Source organism: Sarcophilus harrisii, chromosome 6 (genome assembly GCF_902635505.1).
Source record: "Sarcophilus harrisii chromosome 6, mSarHar1.11, whole genome shotgun sequence".
NCBI lineage: Eukaryota > Metazoa > Chordata > Mammalia > Dasyuromorphia > Dasyuridae > Sarcophilus > Sarcophilus harrisii.
In genome coordinates, this window is record NC_045431.1 from 94,244,231 (window position 1) to 94,264,798 (window position 20,568).

General features: G+C 33.3%; 1 protein-coding gene across 1 annotated transcript in view; it reads left to right on the top strand.

Annotated features, from left to right (window-relative positions):
- The window catches only part of TLL1 (tolloid like 1), a 280,048-nt gene that overhangs the window by 189,959 nt on the left and 69,521 nt on the right, over positions 1–20,568 (top strand). The window contains exons 11-13 of the mRNA XM_003773091.4: positions 9,142–9,244; positions 10,804–10,920; positions 13,382–13,527. Coding sequence (XP_003773139.1) covers positions 9,142–9,244; positions 10,804–10,920; positions 13,382–13,527 — 366 coding nt within the window. The remainder of the gene's footprint in view (positions 1–9,141; positions 9,245–10,803; positions 10,921–13,381; positions 13,528–20,568) is intronic.

Sequence of the window (20,568 nt, forward strand, 5' to 3'; positions counted from 1 at the left end):
AAAAATGTAGATCCCAGTAAAATCTGGAAGCACATCCCCAAAGGGTATAGAAAGAAGGTTTCAGAGATTAGATGTCTTGAAAATCGCTCAAATTGTTAGTTACAAGAAATAAACTTAGGAAATACACGTAGTAAAATTGATCAAATGACATCAACCCAAAGCAAGAAAACATCTGGCGGGGAGAAGGCATATCTTTTTAGTTGCAAAACCTTGCTATTTCAACATTGCTTATTAACCCTCAAGCTTTTGAAAAAGCAAAATGTGATTCATTTCCTGCTTCCCTCCTCTCTGTACTAAAACAGCTCCTAAGATCTTTTAAACAAGCAGAAAACCAAGTAATCTCATGCTCTCCATTCTTCAGTTCTTATATGGTTATTAATCATCGTAACTGATGATGAATATAGTGGAAGTGAGGCAATGAGAGTGACAAATGAGCTTCAGTGATTCACAGTTTCTACTTTATGGTTTGTTACTCTTAAAGGACCTTAAATCAGAAAGATTCATTGGATGATAGCTTGAGGTTTATAGTCAGTTATTTGTCTCTTGGCATTAAAAAGGCCTACAATAATGCTATTTTACTTGAGATACAAATGAAAAGTAAGTCCTTTGGTTTTAGAACTTTATAGATTATTGTTCCATATTTTTCCCTCTTTTAAAGTATTAGTCCATCTGGCTTTCTTTGATATACTCATGAAATTCTCTCTTTTTTGCTATGCCCCTCTTCATTTGGTCTGCTTTCTGTATTAGGTATTGCAGTTTCTCTCATTTTAAGTAATATCTACTTTGTATTTTTTATTTCTACACTTCTCTTTTGTTTTGAAAAGTATCTTTCCATAAATTCTCTCTCTCTCTCTCTCTCTCTCTCTCTCTCTCTCTCTCTCTCTCTCTCTCTCTCTTTCTCTCTCTCTCTCTTTCTCTCTTTTTCTCTTTCTCACTTTATCCCACCCCTTCTCTCCATCTTCCTCTCTTTACCTATCTCTTTCTTAACTTGGAATCCATTTATTTTTTTCTTCTGATACTATTTTTACCTAAAGATTCAGGATTAAACACCTGTATTATAATCTTCACCAACTAAAAATATTGCTAATGAGTTATTTTCTTATTATAATTTTTCACAGGAATTTTTTTCTTCAAATAAAGTATTAAAAGATGGACTTTGTCTGCTTTATCATTTTGTATTTGCTTGGCTCATCCAGGATAAGGGAGGCATAACACATAGTTGCTCAGATGCAAGGCCAGTTCTCAACATGGACAAATGCTTTGTACCTGGACAAATAGTGTCACTGTTGAAAGCCCAGAAATAAAGCTTATCCTTATCTTTATGTAGAGTCATCTCAGGAGGACTGACATAGGTCTTCCCTACTTCCGTTGCTCTTCTCTAGATCTTTACATTTTCAGAATTCTTCTTTTCTTTACTTTTGATATACAGATTGAACCCATTACTCCAGGACATGTGATCTGACCAGGACAGAATATTACAGTTCTTGTTCTTCCCTTTTGCTGGAAGCTGTGCTTCTCCAAATAAAGTGCAGGGTTTCATTAGCTTTTCTTTTCTTTTTTTTTTTTTTTTTCTTTTGATTGCCATGTTTAGACTCTTCACTCATACTGAGTCTGCAGTTTATTAACATTACCAAATAATTTTCTGACAAATTCCCTTTCTGAATGGACTTCTTACATCTAGAGGCTAACTATTATCTTGTACTTATATTGTTGGGTGTTTTGAACTTGTGGGATTGGATTTATTTTAGAAGTGTGAATTCTTTTTAATTTGGGAATTACTTAAAATGTAATTCTATGTTTCCAAATTGTAATTAAAGTTCCTATCTTTCCTTTTTTTTTTCCTTTAACTTAAAATTTATCTTGAGGCCTCAATACTACCCGAATGATTATATATTTTTATATGTGTCTCTTTGTTTTTATCTGGTTTCATCTGTGTTGCAAAATCATATTGAGGAAACTCCTGGCAATTTTGGACATTACAATCCTAAGAAAGTTGCCTGGGGGCGGGATATGTACAAAATGGATAGAAACAGTAATAATACCTTATGTTGGATGTTTTCATACTACTCTTATATAGATTATTTAATTTGATTCATGTTTTATAATTTACAATTTCTGTGAAGTAGAAAGAAAACTCTTTTGTTGTTTTTCATTGACAGATAGGGAAAACAAGGCTTACAGAAGTTAGGTGATTTGAGCTTGGTCTCATATCTCTTAAGCAATAGATCAGAATTCAGATTTTCAAATATATAGACAAGCACTTTTAACTGTCTAATTATTGCTTGTAATAATAGAGACACAGCTTTACATTTTTGAAATCATAGAATTTTAGAAGCAATGGGATTTTCATGATTACCCGCTACAAAGCCTTAATTTTATTGATAAAGAAACTTAAGCTGGGAAATGTTAAATGACTTTCCAGACACTCTTATCTAATTAGAGATAAAGATAGGAAAAAAAAAATGTTCCCTGAATCTTGAGCTCACATTGTTTTCCTTTTATCCTGCTCCCTTTTATTAAAATAATTTTAATGTAAAGTCAATACTAATTTTGTATGTGTGTGTTTGTGGATATGTGTATTTGTAAAGTGTGTCTTTTGTGTCTCATAACTCTTAATTGCCCTTGTGGTAGCACTGTTGAAATTTGCTTGAGTTAGCAATAATTTCTTAATTGTGCTGACAGAAGGCGATTGATTATTTTTCCTCTGGAGATCTGCAGCCATCCTGTCCCCTTGGTTTACCTTGTCTCTAGGATTTTTTAGTTCTGCAGAGTTGCAAAATGGGGTCTTAAATATGCATAGTAATGCCTGGGTATCCTTGGGTCCTTTTAACCCTGTTTTACAGCAACTAAGTGTCCTGATATGCTGATTTTGAAAATTCCTGTGCATTGCAAGAAATAACTATATTGCATTTCATTGCAGATGAAAATTTCAGCCAAGTTTCACATAAAGTGTAATTGACTTTTAAGCTGATGCATAGACTATTAGATGAAACTTCAAAAGTAACAAATGATATTATTTGATGCTTTTTATTTTTTCCTTATCTTTTTATTTTTGGAGAGAAAATGTACTTTAATAAACTACTCTTTGTATACAATATGCTGAATTATTAGCATAACTAATATGTTTCCAGTAGTTTTGGTTTGTAATTCAAGTATAAATTTAGCTAGCATCATTAGTGAAACAAGAAGTTTAATTTTTTTTTGAAACTAATGTATTGTTTTGACTTAAGAAGGTTTATATAATTTTAAAAATAATTTTATTGTATTAAAATCAGGCCAATTTTGTTTGTTCATGCAGGCATGACATGTAAAATAGAAAGAAAAAAAAAAAACAAGATGGAAACCTTTTCTCATTAGGATTAAATTCACTCCCGCCCTCCCCCTTTTATTTGGGCTTTAAAGAAATTAAGTTTAAATTATTTCCTTGTCCCATTATGTAATTTTCATGTCTGATGAATGCCAAAGACAAAAATGAGTGATGCTTACCTGATTTTAGTCTATATGATAGAGAAGAGATAGGAGAGAATTCACATTTTACTTCTTTTGAGAAAGAAAAACAAGAATTTCAGTCCACAAAAATGGTGTCCCAGGAAGAGAATTTGGAATTAATGCTTCTTTCAACATTCTGGCTTAGTTTTGATAAAGTCTTACAGCTGGTATTATAGTGACTAGTCAGAGATATAGTTGCAGTGTGAAATTTAAGTTACTGCACAGAAGCAATGCTCTTCCCTTTCAACATATTTTAATCCATGTAAATCAAGCAAAACACACCAGAAATAGTTCTCAGTTTAAAGCCCATGAATAATTTGATAATGCATTGCATTCATAGAGTCCCCAGGGATATGTAGCAAAGTGCCTACAATGGGGAAAGAAATTTAGGAACCACTCTTTTCTTATGAGTATTTCTAAATTGAGATTTCATGAAAGATGAATTGTTAGGCATCCTGGATTAGAAAAATAACAAGTTTTGTTGAAATAAAGACAAGAAACCCTTGTGGATACTTTCCCACTGAATGTTTTGTAAAATGCTTAGTTCAAAATCAGATTCATGGTCCAGAAGGGTAAAGTGGGGGAAAATTCATATAAACAAGAAACTGAAAAAGATAAGTAATTAAATTTTCTAAGATAGTACCTTACAAAAATCTGTCACTTAAAAAATTTGATCTGTAAATAAATTTTGTAAATTTTGTAAAATACCAACTGTCCTCATGTTTTTATCCCTGATAGGTCATCTTAATACTGTCTTAGAAACAGAGAGGGGCTGAATTTAGTATTCCTTCACTTTTCCTTTTAAACAGCCTACTGTTTTGTAGACTTTTCTTTCTTAATTTCTATGCCATCCTTAGTGAAGAAATTAATTTATTAAAAACATCGCTAATGTTGCAGCATAGAGATGACAACAAGCAAAGAAAGGAGGAAACAGGCATTTATTAAGGACCTATGATGTGCTAGTCACTTTGCTAAATGCTTTACTGTAATGCAGGAGAAACTGAGCAAGATAGGGATTAGAGTGTATTTAATAGTTTATTAAATGGAGAAATATACTGGGTTCAAAGGGATCCATGGTGTGGTCCCAGGACTGAATGAGATTATCGTCTCCAAGAATCCAGCAAACAGTGAGAGTTCTCAAAGACATATATACCCGTGGCTCAGAAGCAGGGGGTAGACTGAGGCAGGGGCAGAGTCAGGGTACTGAGAGCAGAATGGAATTCTGACAGGGTGGGGGTGAGCCTCTGGAGAGGGGGATGACATAATTAGGGGGAGGCACCCCAGACATGGGGAGAGGCATCTTGATAAGATAGTATCTGATAGTCTTAATAGCTTGGGATAGGGAGAGGCATTCTGATATTTTAACACATAAGATCTTTCTTTTATCCTTATCAAGTATTCTGATAAAGAGGGAGGGGAGGTTTTGCAGACCTGAGAAGCAGGGAAACCCTGAGTCAGGATAATTAGGGAAAGTGAGTCAGGACAATAAAAGAGAACTGTGGCATAACATTACAATTATTATCTCATTTAATTTGCAGTAATTCTAGGAGGTAGATCCTATCCCCATTTCACAGTTGAGTAAACTGAGGGAAGTAGAAGTTAAGTGGTCTGCCCTTGGTCATGAATTTAAACCTAACTCCAGTTCTTCCTAACTCCAGTTCACTGAACAATCTAGATAAATGGGTAGCAATAAGAGGCTCATACTATCAATAACAAAGTCCATGTGATCAGTCAGTACTCAGGAATGACTTTTTGTCATGGGGTCTGCTGGTTATTGAGCTTTGTGTAAATCATAAAGTTTCAGAGTTGGAAGGGAACTGAGCAGGGAACCCTGCAAAATGGTCGTTGAAACATATCAGATGAACAGTCATCCAGACTGTACTTGGAGACTTCCACTGAGGAGAAATCTACTCCCTCTCTAATTTGCTTTTGCAGCAGCCAAATAGAACATATATAATTCATCATTCAATACTATCAATTAAAAATTCACAAAATACTTTATAGAATTCATCTTATTTGATTTTAAGAACTCTTGGGAGTTAAGAACTATTATTATCCACATTTTACAGATGAGGATACTGAAGTAGATAGAAATTAAATTGATGTGGGTAAACTGTTAAAAAAAAAACTTTCCCCTTTTGATCTGTAAAATTATCACTCTGAAATTCTGTCCCTTTTTGATCTGTAAAAGAAGGGAGATTCCTGGTCTCCCAGGCTCCATAGAGTCTATGAGAGAACATATTTCTTAGACTGGGCCTTTTTAAGGCAAATCACCTCCCCACCCCTGTCCCATTGATAGCTGGATCCCCATTCAAATTCTATTGGGAGATCTGGACCTGACATTGAGGGACTGAAACTCCAAGATGTGTATCTAGACCTGGGGGAGGGGACGATTGGCTTTCTTTTCAACCTGAAACCCAAGCCTCAAATTACTATAAAGGATATTTCTAAACTCCTGATTCTTTCAGATGAACCGAGTAAGGCATAGCTGCCTGTCATGACTCCTATCTGTGTGTGAAGACATTCTCTTCTCAGTGAAAAATCTTTTTTTTTTTTTTGAATTTCTCTGCCACTGAGGAAATCAGTCTCCTAGCAAATCTGACTTCTCATCCTACAATAAACGAACCTTTTTGCCACTTAAGCCTTTCGGGTTTGTGAATTCTTTCATGAAGGACCTGTGCCAACCAGAAGGGGAGTCCCACAACTCTCTGCCCTGTCACTAGAACTTCATCAAAGTTGTTGAGGTTTGGAACCGAATGTTGAGGTATAGACCACATGTTGAGGTCTACATTTGGGGTACCTAAATGAAATTAGGGTTTAGTTAGGTCTAGTGGCAGGTTTGGGGTACAGGGAGTCAAACAGAGTTCCCCTGCAACCCCCTTAGATTCGGCGCAAGGATATGGCGGTATATGAGGTCTAGAAGCGGTGCGGATTCCCAATAAAAGCATTTATTAGCCCAGAGAGCTAGATTAATAAAAGAGGTTTATTATTGAGTTTAGAAGTAGGAGATAGGTGAAGGTAGAGATAAGGAGGGCACTGGACAGAGGGTCCAGTGGACAGAGGGTCCTCACATGGCGACCATGTTTGGAATCTCTGCAAAGAGGGGTTCCCAGTGTGGTCCTTTTAAGTCGGAGACTTAGCTCAAGGGGCTTTGGGGTGTAGCCCCAAAGTTGGCTCAGATCCGGGTGGGGCTGGGATAGGTCCGGACCTTCTATTGGAATTCAAAGGGACCAGGATTTGTGAGTCAAAGGGTAATTTACATTAGCTAGGGGGGTTGGGAATCAAAGATTGGAATCTTTCCCGCATCAAAGTGACTTGCTCAGCAGGGTCACACAGCTACAAAGTGTCTGAGGCACAATTTGAACTCAAGTTTTTTAGCACTCCATCCACTGCAACATTATTCCACACTCTTCCATATGACAGTCCTTCTAATCCTTAAAAATCAATGAACATTTCTATGTTCCACTTTCTTCTTACTCACCTAATGTATTGTCTTTTGCCCCTCCTGACAATCCTTTTCTCCAGTTCCTTCAAATAATCTTCATTGGACATTGACTTGAGGCCTTTCACCATTTTGTTTGTCCTCCTTCAAACTCCAGACTTGATGTACAAAATGTGATCTGAACATGATGGAATAGAGTGAGGTCATCTCCTTATTTCTAAAACCTTTGCTTCTTAATTCACCACGTAGGCTTTTTGACTCAAATTAGCCAAACTCATATTATTCATTCATATTGAACATTTATTTTTCAACAGATGATTTTCTGATTATGTTCAACTCCATTTTGTACCTAGCAAAGTTGCCTTTAAAAAAAAAATCTAAATGTACAACTTTTTATTTGAGGATAGAGACTAGATCTCTGTTTTTATTAGTATTGGGACTTTCAAGGTAAAGAAACTCCTATCATTTCAGGTCAACACATTCTCTGCAACCTAGGGAATTAATTAGAGTTTTGAAGATTAAATGATTTATTTAATCATTAATCTTTGATTAATGGTAAACATAGTATGTGTCAGATTTCGAATTTGAACATAAGATGCTAAGAATTCAAGGTCATGACTGATTCTTTAAGTTTGCTTGGAATTTTTCTCAACCTCCCCTAACTCCATCTATTTCTTTTTTTTTTATTTTTTTTTTTATTCTTTTGGTTTTCTTTCTATACTTTCCATACTGTATTCCTGGAATAAAGTAATTTCTTTTCTCTTCCTGTTGTTTTTAATTCAAATATTTTCTCATATTTCCTCTCTTTAATTCTTGAATTTCATTATATGACTTTATTGTCTTAGTTTCTACTGCTTCCTATTCCTATTTTTAGTTGTCATAGTTTTTTTAAATACAATGTATTCATTGAGAACCATGTTCTTTTCATTGATGCTTTCCCACTAGTCTTAGTGATACTTATGAATTAAAATTTATCACTTTTAGGGAAGACCTCTAGCTCCTCTTGCTAATTACTTGAATTTTGCTGCCTTTACCATATTCTTTACCATATTCTGTGCTTCATTCAGAAAGAGTACAACAATTCAGATATTCTCATCAATGAATCATGTATAATTTTAAAAGACTATAGCACCATAGATTATAGATAGCAAAACTAAGTATGTGGATATTTCAATTGAAAATTTTATGGAAGGAAAAGTTTTTGATAGTGCTGAGTAGAAAATGCTTTTATGATATGGTGATTAAAGTTCTTTCTTCATATTGACAAATTTTAAGTCCTTGGAAAGGGCCTTGCTATTTATCATTTCTAGCAAATAAAAAGAATTTCCTTTTGAATATTGTAAATTATTGTAAAAAGTTTGATTTTCAGCATTTTCTTGCTTTGGTTAAATATCCTTGTAAGGCATCTAGCAGAAAGAATTAAGAACAGTTCAATAATTGAAAAAAAATTATAAAATTTCACATTGAATGATTTGAATGCCTCTAATTATGAAAATATATACTATTTCAAAAAATGACTTAATAAAATTAACCATGACCAGTCTATAATATCATGACTTAATTATAGCAACTCAAACGGTTTAAAAACTAACTTTGGAGTGAGTCAATGCAAAAAATAAATGAGTCTGAAAGTTAAGCCTGTGTCTGTTGGGACAGCAAATAAGTATCTTCTTTATACTGGTTGTTGAGTTAATGGTACCTTGTGAATTTAATGCTAGGGTTATAGATGTAAAGGATGCAGTCGAATCTGAATCAGAGGGTATGTCTATAACCTGAAAGGACTTTTGCCACAGATAGTGCACAAATACTATTACACAACTTTTCATCTTGATTTCAGAGTGGTATTTCTTGATAGTAGAGTTCTAGAAATTCAGATTTTACTCTTGCTTCTGAATGACTCTTTAGGCATTTACTTAGCCATTTCTTAAAATAAAAGCTTTGAGAGGGAGTTCAGGTACATCCAAAACTAATTCATTTGAAATTAGCATTTCATTTTACTATCAGAAGGAGGGCAAAAGGTCCTACCTTAAAAAACAAAGGGTATAATGTTTGTCAAGCATCATTATTAATGTTACCAACATGCTAACATCATCAAAAAGCATTCTTGATGAATCTCTTTTAGCCAGATTCATCAGTTACTTAAGGCAAAGAGGTTCTTTTCATTTAAATATTCAACCAAGGAATGACTACAGTTCCATTTCATTTTGCAGATTGTCTTAAACTTTACTACAATGGATCTATACAAGAGTAGTTTGTGCTGGTATGATTACATTGAAGTCAGAGATGGATATTGGAGAAAATCACCTCTGCTAGGTAAGAGATTCTCTCTTAATTGAGTTGGCTACCATTAGTTCCTGTCCTGACTAAAGTGAACTGATAATATCTCATTTTAAGAAATGAAATTTATATTTTGGGTCAATAGCCCCTTGTTCTTTCTATTAAATACAAATGCTCAGGAAATACATTTAAACAGATTTTTCTGTTAGAGGAGGAACACATTATAAATCAGAAGCTTGTGTCAAGTGACAAGAGCTCCACAACTCTTGTAGTTAACAGTAACTATTTCTTGAAAAGGTTCTGTATGTATGTGCATGTATGTATGTGTATTTTATCATAGTTTTGATGAGAGAATTAAGATAGTTTCTTTAACAGTTGAGTAATGTGAGTCAGCACAAGTTTCATTAGTGAATTTACTGGGTTAAATTCATTATCTCCAATATTAACATTTTCAGTTCAGTATTTCCCTGTGTTATTGGAGATTGGGATCAAACATTTACAAACTGTGCCACATATTGTTTTCTAGCTTGGCCCAAATGAAAGCCTGTTTGTTGCCAGCTTTTAGGCCACAGACCACACTATTGACTTGCATGAAATATGCTGTCTTACAGTTGTCTCCTGTTCAATTTAGGGGTGAGAGCAATAGTGAGTTTGTTTGCTGCTACTGTGTGGAAAGAATTTTAAGAGTTCTTGCTTTACTTTTTTTAATGAAAGAAACTTTGCTTAATTGCCCATGCCCAAATTTATTTTATTTTTATTTTGGGGGAGGAGATCTAGACTTGTGATTTACATTGGCTTAGGAACTTAGCTTGACCAATGCAAATCAGCACCTGCTCTGCAATTTAGATGGTCAGACAGATAGTATGTGATAAATCATATTTGAACACACATCTGCCTGACTTTGAGGTTAGCAGTCTATCCACTATATTTCCCAGCTGCTTTTAATTCATTTATTTTCTGTGTGACTGAGTTTTAATATTGCCATGTGAAAGTGACACCACCTTTGGAGAAAACAACAGATATAAAAAATTAATATGACTATTAAAAAACTTTAATAAAATAAAGAACAGAACTTAATATTGAATTATAAGGTAAATCAGAATAAGGAAAACCTCATACTGAGAGTAAAATGATTACCAGCAGAAATAAGCTACTTTTCCCAAAGAGGTTATTACATCATTAGGGAACCTAGCAATTACCTATCCAGAGAAGTAATTTGCTAGTCTTCTCTCTCCCTTTCCTCCCTGCTCATTTCCCATATATTCCAGTAATAAGATATTTTTCATGACTTTTCTTGGTAAAATCTGATTCAGGTCTTTAGAGGAAAATGAAATTCTAAAAAAAGTGATTTTAAGTTGTTAAATTTTTGACTTATGGTAAGAAAATATATCTAGGACCTTGAGTGACATTAAAAATGATTTGCCTATATAATATATAGAATTCTTTTTTATTTTAACTATCAGAATATAGACATGATTAGAGACATGTTTAGAAAGTGAATCAGTTTAGAGAGTAAAGTATGATGAAAAAAAGTTGAACTCTCTTAGAGCAGAAGATAACATTCAAAAATCCCCATTGACTTTTGTTTCTTTTAGGCAGGTTCTGTGGTGACAAATTGCCTGAAGTCCTAACATCTACTGACAGCAGGATGTGGATTGAGTTTCGAAGCAGCAGTAATTGGGTAGGAAAAGGTTTTGCAGCTGTTTATGAAGGCAAGTCATACTGAGTTTTAGAGATGACTTCATCCTCTGCATGAACCTGCTAACAAGAAATATATTTCTGCGTGTGTGTGTGTGTGTGTGTGTGTGTGTTGGTCCATTGTGTGAGCAGAGCATCCATTCCTATCATTTGAAATCAAAAAGTTTCCCACAACCAGATTAGTATAAAAGAATAACTATAGAAAAGATTCAAAAATCTTAAATAATGAGAATGAGAAAATGTGGGGATGACTATTTCTAATATCACTGACCTTATAAATGAATATGAAATAATCTGGAAAATTTTTTCCAAATGACATAGCACTTTTGAAATGGCATTTATTTTAATTCTCACACATTAGAATTCCTTTGCAGTGTTAGCAAAATATAAGGAAATTGCTATTTTCTTTCAGTCTCATTTGAGCCTATTTGCCGATTTCTTTAGTGAGGACCTTCTATCTCTTGTAGGAAATACGGGGGGTGTGGGTGGGGGGAAGGATCCTGGACATGTCTTGATGCTTTGTTTAAATAATGGAGAGTTTATGAAATGCTTTGTTCTATACTTTTTTGAAACAATAAACTGGTACTACATTTCCTGGCTTTGAAACAGAGTCTTTCTCTTGCCAAGGGAAGAATAAATACCTTCCTTTTCTATTTAAAATGAATCTGGTTTTGCTTTTGCTAGCACAGTAGTTTAGGTAATTCATAAGAGAGTTAGCAGATTTCTTTTTTTCTCTTAAAACTTTTATGTAAGCAGAGGCTTTTGTTTTAAAGATTAGCTGTTGAGGAGTGAATTACTTGGTTATAGTCTACAGATGTTTATCAAATGACCATAAGTTTCTTGCCAGACTCAGTGTTTGCTATAAAGATTACATCTGTCCTGTTTCTGGGGTCAGTACAGGATGAAGCAGAGTTCACAGATTACCAAAAAGTATTCTTGGATAATAAATTTATAAAATATTCTTTTACCCCCTCTTCCTCCCAAGTCACAAATATATTTTTAAAATGTTTAAGAGAAGGATAGCTAGAGAGACATTGTAGTATCAATCATACTAGAAGCACAGCTGGTCTTAAGATCTGGAGGTTTGGGTTTAAATCCTGCTTTTCATTATTGTGTCACTGGGGCAGTTCTCTCAACTTATCAGTGCCTTGGGGAAGTCTGTAATACTATAAATTGCTGAAGAATTGTTGATTTTCATTGGTTTAAGGACCTTCCTTTTTGAATTCTCTACACCAATGGTATGAAATTCAATAGAAATAGATCCCTTGCTGGCTGCATATTAACTTTCAAAAACAAAAATTAACATTATTTTTGTTGCACAGTATTTTTGTTTATTCTGTTAAATCTCAATTACAGATTGATCTCATTTCTATCTATCCTGGGAGATTTGTGAACTGTTCATAGCTTATCAAGGGAGGAGTTTTAACACCTTTGGATCTATACCAATGAAATTATGTGACTGGGAATATAAACATATATTTGAAATAATGCTTGTCTTCAAGGAACATGCATTCTATTGAGAGAAAATGCATGAACACATATAAGTATATAAAAATGTATATCTGTACACATGCTAACATATATATGTATGTATGTATCTTGTGTGTATATATATTCACATATTTATGTCTGTGTGCATATTATATATATGTGTGTGTGTGTGTGTGTATATATATATATATATATATATATATGCCTGTGTATATGTGTGTATATATAGGTATATATGTGTGTATGTTTGTGTATATATGTGTATATGTGTATATACATACATACACACACACACACACACATATATATATATAAATATATATATATATATATAAAATCTTTCCACATACACATCTATAATTCATCCAAGATTATTTTTTGGGTGTGTATATATATGTGTGTGTATGTTTATATATGTTTATATAATTTATTATTTGTATATTATTTATATTTATATAACAATTATATATATATATATATATATATATATATATATATTTATATGTAATCTTCTCACACAGTCCATAACTCACCCAAAGTTTTTTTTTTAGGTAGAAGCAATAGCAGCTGAGGGATCAAGAAATGATTCATATATCAGGTAGAGCTTTAGCTTAACTTTGAAGAAAGCTAGTGATTCTAGAAGGAGAGGAGGAAAGAATGCATTTCCAGCATTTGGAGCAGGCTATACAAAAACATAGAGAGGAGAAATAATAGGCCATGTCTGAAGAATAGCAAGAAGACCAAATCTGGCCAAACTGGAGAGTGCACAAAAGCAAGTAGTGGTTAATAAACCTGGAAGGATAGATTGGACCATTTAGGAAGGGCTAAATATTAAAGAATTATTAATATCTACTTATTATTATTATTATTATTAGATATTTGCTTATCCCCAGGAACTTTTCCAAAATATCACTTTGTATACATAAGTGAAAATGATTTTTCAGCAGTTAACATTACTAAGATTGAATTCTTTGCTTTTATCAGCAATCTGTGGTGGTGAGATCCATAAAAATGAAGGCCAGATCCAGTCTCCTAATTATCCTGATGACTACAGACCCATGAAAGAATGTGTGTGGAAAATAATAGCTTCAGAGAACTACAACGTTGGGTTAACCTTTCAGGCATTTGAGGTAAGGTCTTTCAGCCGACTTTAGCAATCCGCTTACTCAGAACACAAACTGTGGCATTTAAGAGCACCCTTATTAAATCAGGGAAGAAGTACAAGTGCTTATCCATTAAATCAGTGGTAAAGAATTGTCTATAAAATGTTAATACTGAAAGTTGAAAACTGTTTCTTTTCTCTTCCTGTTGCAGAATTCTTCAAGAAGATTAAAGCGAGTTTATTTTATCTGTGCTGCTTGAATAGGAATGTTTTAAGAATTGACAATGGTTTCCCTTCATAAATACGTAATCCTGTTCCACAAGGCTGCTTGAGGACACTATTAAATAATTATTCTTTTTCCCCTCAGAACCTGCTATTAGAATGAGGAAACTATCTTCTGTTAATTTTTTAAAATTTCTTTATTCTTTGTAATTAAACAAAAATTTCTTAAAGTAGAAAATACGTATTTTGCTGGCTCAGCATTCACTACCACCAAAGCATCATTATCATAAAAATGTCTTGTCAGGAAATAATTGACAATAGTCATGCAAATCACAAAAAACCAATACCAAAAGAGATCTGAACATAAGTTCAATGCAGTGCCAGAAAACCAATGAATGAGCATTTTTTTTAAGTGAGGAAGAAATAAGCCAAATATCTATTAGTTAGGAGGTCAAAGTGATATCTGGGGACTTGAGGAATGCAGAATAGCTTTTGTCAAGTGAATCAAGACTGTAAATCAAGCTAGTCAGCCAGTGAATAAGTACTTATTAAATGTTTACTATATGTTAGGCACTTTAATGGAAATTCAAATTCAAAGAAAGACAATCTTTGCCCTCAAAAAGCTTGCATTCTAATGGGAGAAAATAATAATAATAAATATATTATATATATATAAAATCTATGTCTGTTTCTCAATTTCAATTCCAAATAAAATGCTAGGGTGTATCTAAAAAATACCTAGTGTTTTATTTGTCTTTGTTAAACTATTATGGAATTGAGAACCCAACATGTAAGAAATCTCCAAAAATAGATCCTAAGAAACACTTTCTGCTTAGGGCAGCAGCCATGGATTAGGTATATAAATGAGCTATCTTCTATGTACCACATTAGCCAAGTCAGCTTTCTCCATGGTGAGCTGCCCCAGCTCTCTCCTCCCTTTTGTTAACTTCAGGCAGCCCCTCTTGTAGAGATCTGAAAAGTTGGGTGGGAGTGGTGAAGATACCCAGTTCTGGAATGGTGGGAAAGAGAAAGTCTTTTGAAATGAACTTTGGGTCGACCTGGGTCTCTACCTAAAATTGGAAGTCCTAGGAAGAACCAGCCTCAGAGGGAAATGCCACAGGGGCAGAAGATAGAATATTTTAAGAAGTAGTTTGGGATGGAGTGAGCTTCTAGGGTAGAGGTTTATATGGCATTTTAGACAAAGTCCTGGACATGAGTCATCAATGAAGCTTGAAGAGGAATGAAGCCCATTAAGAAACATGAAGTAATCAGAGTTTCTTAAATTTTTCCTATTCACGATCCCTTTTTGCTCAACAAAGTTTTACATGATCCCATCTGGGATCTGAGCTGAGATGTTTCTGGCAGTACTCGTGCATGAATAGTGCAAAGGGTGCATGGTGTGTGTTCAGAACCAAGGCTGCAGTGAAATTGTGCAATGCGACATGGGCAAGCACTGCCAGAAATACCTCAGATTCATCAAACACCTCAGTGTTTGATTTTGAATTAATTTGGGGGCACACAAAATCTTTAACTGTTAACCAATTTTGTGACCCCTACCTTCAGTTACAAAACCCCATATGGAATTGTGACCCACAGTTTAAGAAGTTTTGGATTAAATGAATATTATTTGCCTGACACCACAAGACAGTAGAGATAATAGTAAATAAAACACAGAATGAAACAATCCCTATTCACAATGAGCTGTAATTGTAATAGAGTAGACATAGACAAGTATATGCAGTACAAGTATATATATATATATATATGATATACATATCAAACTATGTAAGGTAATTAGAAAGTTAATATCACTTCTTAGCTTCTTTTAAGTCCTGAAATCCTTTTTTTTTTTTTAAACTGGAACTCTTCCCCAAACATTTTTAATTTTAGTGTCTTCTTTCTCTTAATTAGTTTCTATTTCTCTTGTAAATATTTGTATATCTGCTTGCATATTATCTTCCCCACTACATTGTAAGATCATTAATGTCTTTTACTTCTTTTTGTACCCCTAATGCTTAGCATAGTGTCTGGTACATAGGAGATCCTTAATATGTATTGATTGATTATGTATAATTTATTTATGTATGTTTAATAAATACTACACACAAAGTAGTTAAATATGATGGAGTTTTTGGGGAGGGGTGAAAAGATAAGGACTGAGTTACACCATAGAGAAGAGGGACTCCATTAATCAGAAGCAGAGAAATATCTCAGGAATAGAGGATAAAAAGGAGAAAGGCATGAAGATGGGAGATGTCTTATTATGTGTGAGGAACACAGAGAAGGCCAATTTAGCAAAGTTGGAATCAAAAGAAAAATAGAAAGAAAATTTTGGGTCAAAGCAGAAATTAGGAAGTTTATAGTCTGTAATTATATGTAGATTATATAATATTTATATATATTATATATAGATAAGATAGATAGATAGATAGATATAGATCAAAGTTCCAGAAACTGGGAAGTCAAGGCAAAAGTGAAAGAAAACAAGAGCAATCTAATTCATTATTCTTTTATTAAATAGCTTTTGTGTGTAAGGTTAAAGGAAAGTTAAAATGAAAAGCCATCCCCTGTCCACAAGGAGCTTATACTTTGGGGCAGAAGCATAAGGAGGGCATGTATTACTTCCCTACCTCAGCCTCATGTGTTCTTCTTGTGTAATGTAATTCAGTCACTATCTTCTGCTCAAAGATTATTCTTATTGCCCTCATTGCTAAGGCCCTCCCTGGAAAAAACAAAAACAAAAACAAGTAAGTAGCTACTTTGTGTATAGGAGGGAGGAGAAAAAGAAAAAGAGAGAACAGAATATTTGAAAAAATTTTATGTGTAAAAGAGGTTAAGCTTATTTTTTCTGGGTCTCAGAAGGCAAAGCTAATAGTGATAGAGAGAAGTTGCAAAGCAGATTTCAGCTTTATGAAAAGAAAAACTCCCCAACAATTAGAAAGAGACAAAAGTCTATAATAATCATAAGGTAGGAAGTGCTCAAGGAATGACTGGATAACAATTTCAAGAATATTTTAGGGAGAATTTTTATTTGGACTGGTTAAAATAGATTATATCTTCCACCTCTTGGCATCAAAGATTCTATAGGTGATGTTTGGGAATAATAAACATGTACAGACAGGTGAAAGAATCTTTTGGTTATTCGCCAAACTGCAAAAGCTTTGTGGAGTTGATATTTTGTGGAATTCATCTTTAATAGTAGGGACTACAAGGCTTAGAATAGGAAGAAGACATTAAAAAGAAAACAAAACTGACATTTTAACATTTATCAAGCAGAGAATTTTGTTTCAATTGTTCAGTCATTTTCAGTTGTGTCTCCCTTCATGATTCTATTTGAGGTTTTCTTGGCAAAGGTACTTCCATTTCTTCCAATTCATTTTGTAGACAAAGAAACTAAGGCAAATAACATTAAGTGACTTGCCCAGGGTCACACAGCTAGTAAGTACATGAGGCTGGATTTGAACCCACGAAAATGAGATTTCCTGGCTCCAGATTCGACACTTTATTCATTACATCAACTAGCTGTTTCTGCCAATAATAGTCAATCATAATATAGATTGATGGCTATTGACAAGTTAATAATTTTTCCTAAAATTGAGATAGTACAAACATTTGACAAATATAAAACATTTAATTGTGGAATGAAAGCCTTTATGACCTATAGAACGGATTTCAGATGTTGGTGAGTAGAGAAATTAATTTTTTGGATACTTGGGAGGTCTTCACATAGGGCAAGGGATTTCTGCTTTTGGCCATGATTCTATGCATAATTGCTTATTTTAGCATATAAAAGTATGTATACATTTTTCACTTGCAGAGTTATTAGCATAACCTTTTAAAAAAGTGAATTTGTGATTATTGTTAAAAAATGTTGTAGATAGATATTAAAAAAAAAACAACCTCCTAATTTGAAAAAAATGCTGAGAGGTGACAGGACACTGCAAAAATTAGCTAGCTAGAGCTCAGAGTTGGAAAGCTCTGGGTTCAAGTGCTGACTATGACATATCCTTGCATTATCCCAGTTGATTCTATTAGGTCGATAACTATTTTCAATTTTTATTGCATAGGGAGCTCCACACCAGAACTTCTCTTCACTATCAGCAGTTTTAGTCTAAATAAAACAAAAAGAAGAAAAAAATAAATTAAAAAAAATGTGTCACCATTTATTTGAAAAAAAAAAACACAACTTTCAGGACTTAAAGCAGAAGGGAAAGCTTTGGAGACAGGAAATGTTTATAGCAGTAACTTCAAAGAAATGTAAATAAAGCAAAAAAGTGAAATAAACACAGGGATTACATATGTTTGAATTGGAATTTCTTCTCTTTATACACATGTTAATTCAAGTGTATTTAAGTCTGTTCTACTTTTTAACATTCCTATGCATTCTCCTTTTTGGAATGTTCTGCTTATAATTATGAGGCATCTGATAGCCTTAATTGTCTTTACTGTGGTAAAGCATCCTAGACCTGGGCACAGACTTTTATCCTGGAATGCTTAAGCTATTGCCTAATTAAAAGCAGTTTTTTTAAGTCCTTTAAACATTTCCTGTTAACTTAAGAATAGTCTTTGTGAAGAATTCACATGTGTGAATGTATATATACATACACACACACACACACACACATATATACATACACTATATATATTATCTATAATTCATTCTGTCATCATTTTATGAATGAAGTGCCAGAGAGAAAAATGATCGCAGGGTGAATGAATTATGGTTTTGTTTACACTGCTATTGTGGAAGGTTAATATTTTTTTTAATCTAACAGACATCTTATGCCTTAATATTGTTTTATTAATGCGAAAATGTTGTCTGAGCCCAGGTCCTTTGTATGGAATAGATTGTCCTACTGTGTCTATTTACTAATTTGTTTCCCTACATGAAGTCTTCCCTGATCTCTTCCCATTTCTTATCTTTCCTTGCTTTTTCCTACTTTTATAGGTAGCCTTTTCTCCTTAAATCTTTCATTTCATAGCATATACTATCTGTTCTCTGAATTTAATCATTTCATAATATTATAGTTATTTACTTTCATCACTTCCTGTTACTTGATAATATGCTCTTTGAAAGCAAGAACTGTTGATTTCATTTTGTTTGTTCATTCATTTTCTAACACCTAGTGCAATGTTTGGCTCACAGTAAATATTTAGTAACTAACTAATATTTTATATTATAATACATATTAATATATATATATATATATATAAAATTTGGTAACCAACACAAATAATGTATTTATGTATTGAATAGAAACTACTGGGCAATTTAAAGTCAGTGATAGCCGAAATTTGAGATAAAATTTATTGCAGCTTTTTCAAATATCAGTTGAAGTTCTACAGTAAACTTTCATGAAAATAACTCAACTCTTAAAGGAGAGATTCATATGCTTACACATATGCATAGATATAACATCTAGCTTGGTTTGCTTCCTAGATATCATCCTACTTCTACTAGTGAGTGTGTGTGTTGTATGTATGTGTGTGTGTGAGCTCATTTGTGCACCACTCATATTTCTGCTAACTAATACTATTTCATCTTCTAGCTGGAATATTGTTTCAGGAGACTCTTGATTCTTCTTTTTAATATATATCCACACATATCCATAATGTATACAATTAAGATAAGGTCTATAAATAGTACTAAGAATCACTTGATGTTGTCTGTAATTTGTTATAAAATAGCTATCTTGCAGATGACAGATGAAATAGGGTTTGATTGAAAGTATAGAATTAAGTGGTAGAAAGCACAATGGACTAAAAATTATGACATAAGGATATGAATCTGAATTTATTTGCTAACTCTTTGTTCAGAATTGGAAAGGTTTTCTGAAGGTATTTCTTCCAGGATTATACTGTGTGTTGGATTAATTTGACAGGATTGCTGATTTACTGATCTTTAACTACTTGAGAGACTGAGTCTCAGGGGTATGGAAGGAAGGATTTAAATGTCAAGATCTAAGAGCCACTGAAAATGAAAATCAATCAGATTAAAGAAACTCGGAATTTATATATATATATATATATATATATATATATATATATATATATGAATGGGATGATTCTATAAAGTGACATATACCTGTAAAATTAATTAACAACCAAAGAGAAGGAAATGTTAGCTGTTGTTCAGACTGTTATTTTTATTCTTGCTTTTGCCTGGTCTGGGTATATATAATCTTTTGGTTTTGTTTACTGATTCATTCATTCAGGCCATTTAAGAAATGTATTTCAAGTACTTTCTTATGTGAAAACTCATGAACTTTCCAGTGAAATGTAGGCTTCAGTTTCTCTCCCTAGCATTTATATGCAATGCCTTAGGAAAGTAAAAGACTGAATAACTCATAAGTTATTTTTTCAGAAACAGCTAATTTCTGAGGCCAGATTTGAACTCAGAGAGATGAGTCTTCCTGACTCCAGTTCCAGCATCCTTTCCATTGTGTTACCTATTTGCCCCCTTACATTACTAAATGAAGAAATTTTGAGCCCTAAGGAAAAATGTGTTGTGCCTTTTTCTAAATAATGAAATGATCTTTCTTAAAATTCATATCCTTTTAAAATTCATATCACTCATTAAGTGAGTATATAGTTAAGGTATAATATTTGACATATAACATAACTAAGACATTGTAACTTAACAATTTAATAACAGGATATATAAAATATTATATAGCAAAGATGATTAACATTTTCTTATGCTACATTGACAGCTGGTGATACAGTGGAAAATCTGAGTTAATATCCATTCTTAGAATCTTACTAGCTATATGATCCTGTAAAGTTATTCAGCTTGTTTCAGTTTTCTGTAAAATGAGGAGACTAGTAGCATGTACCTTGAGGAATT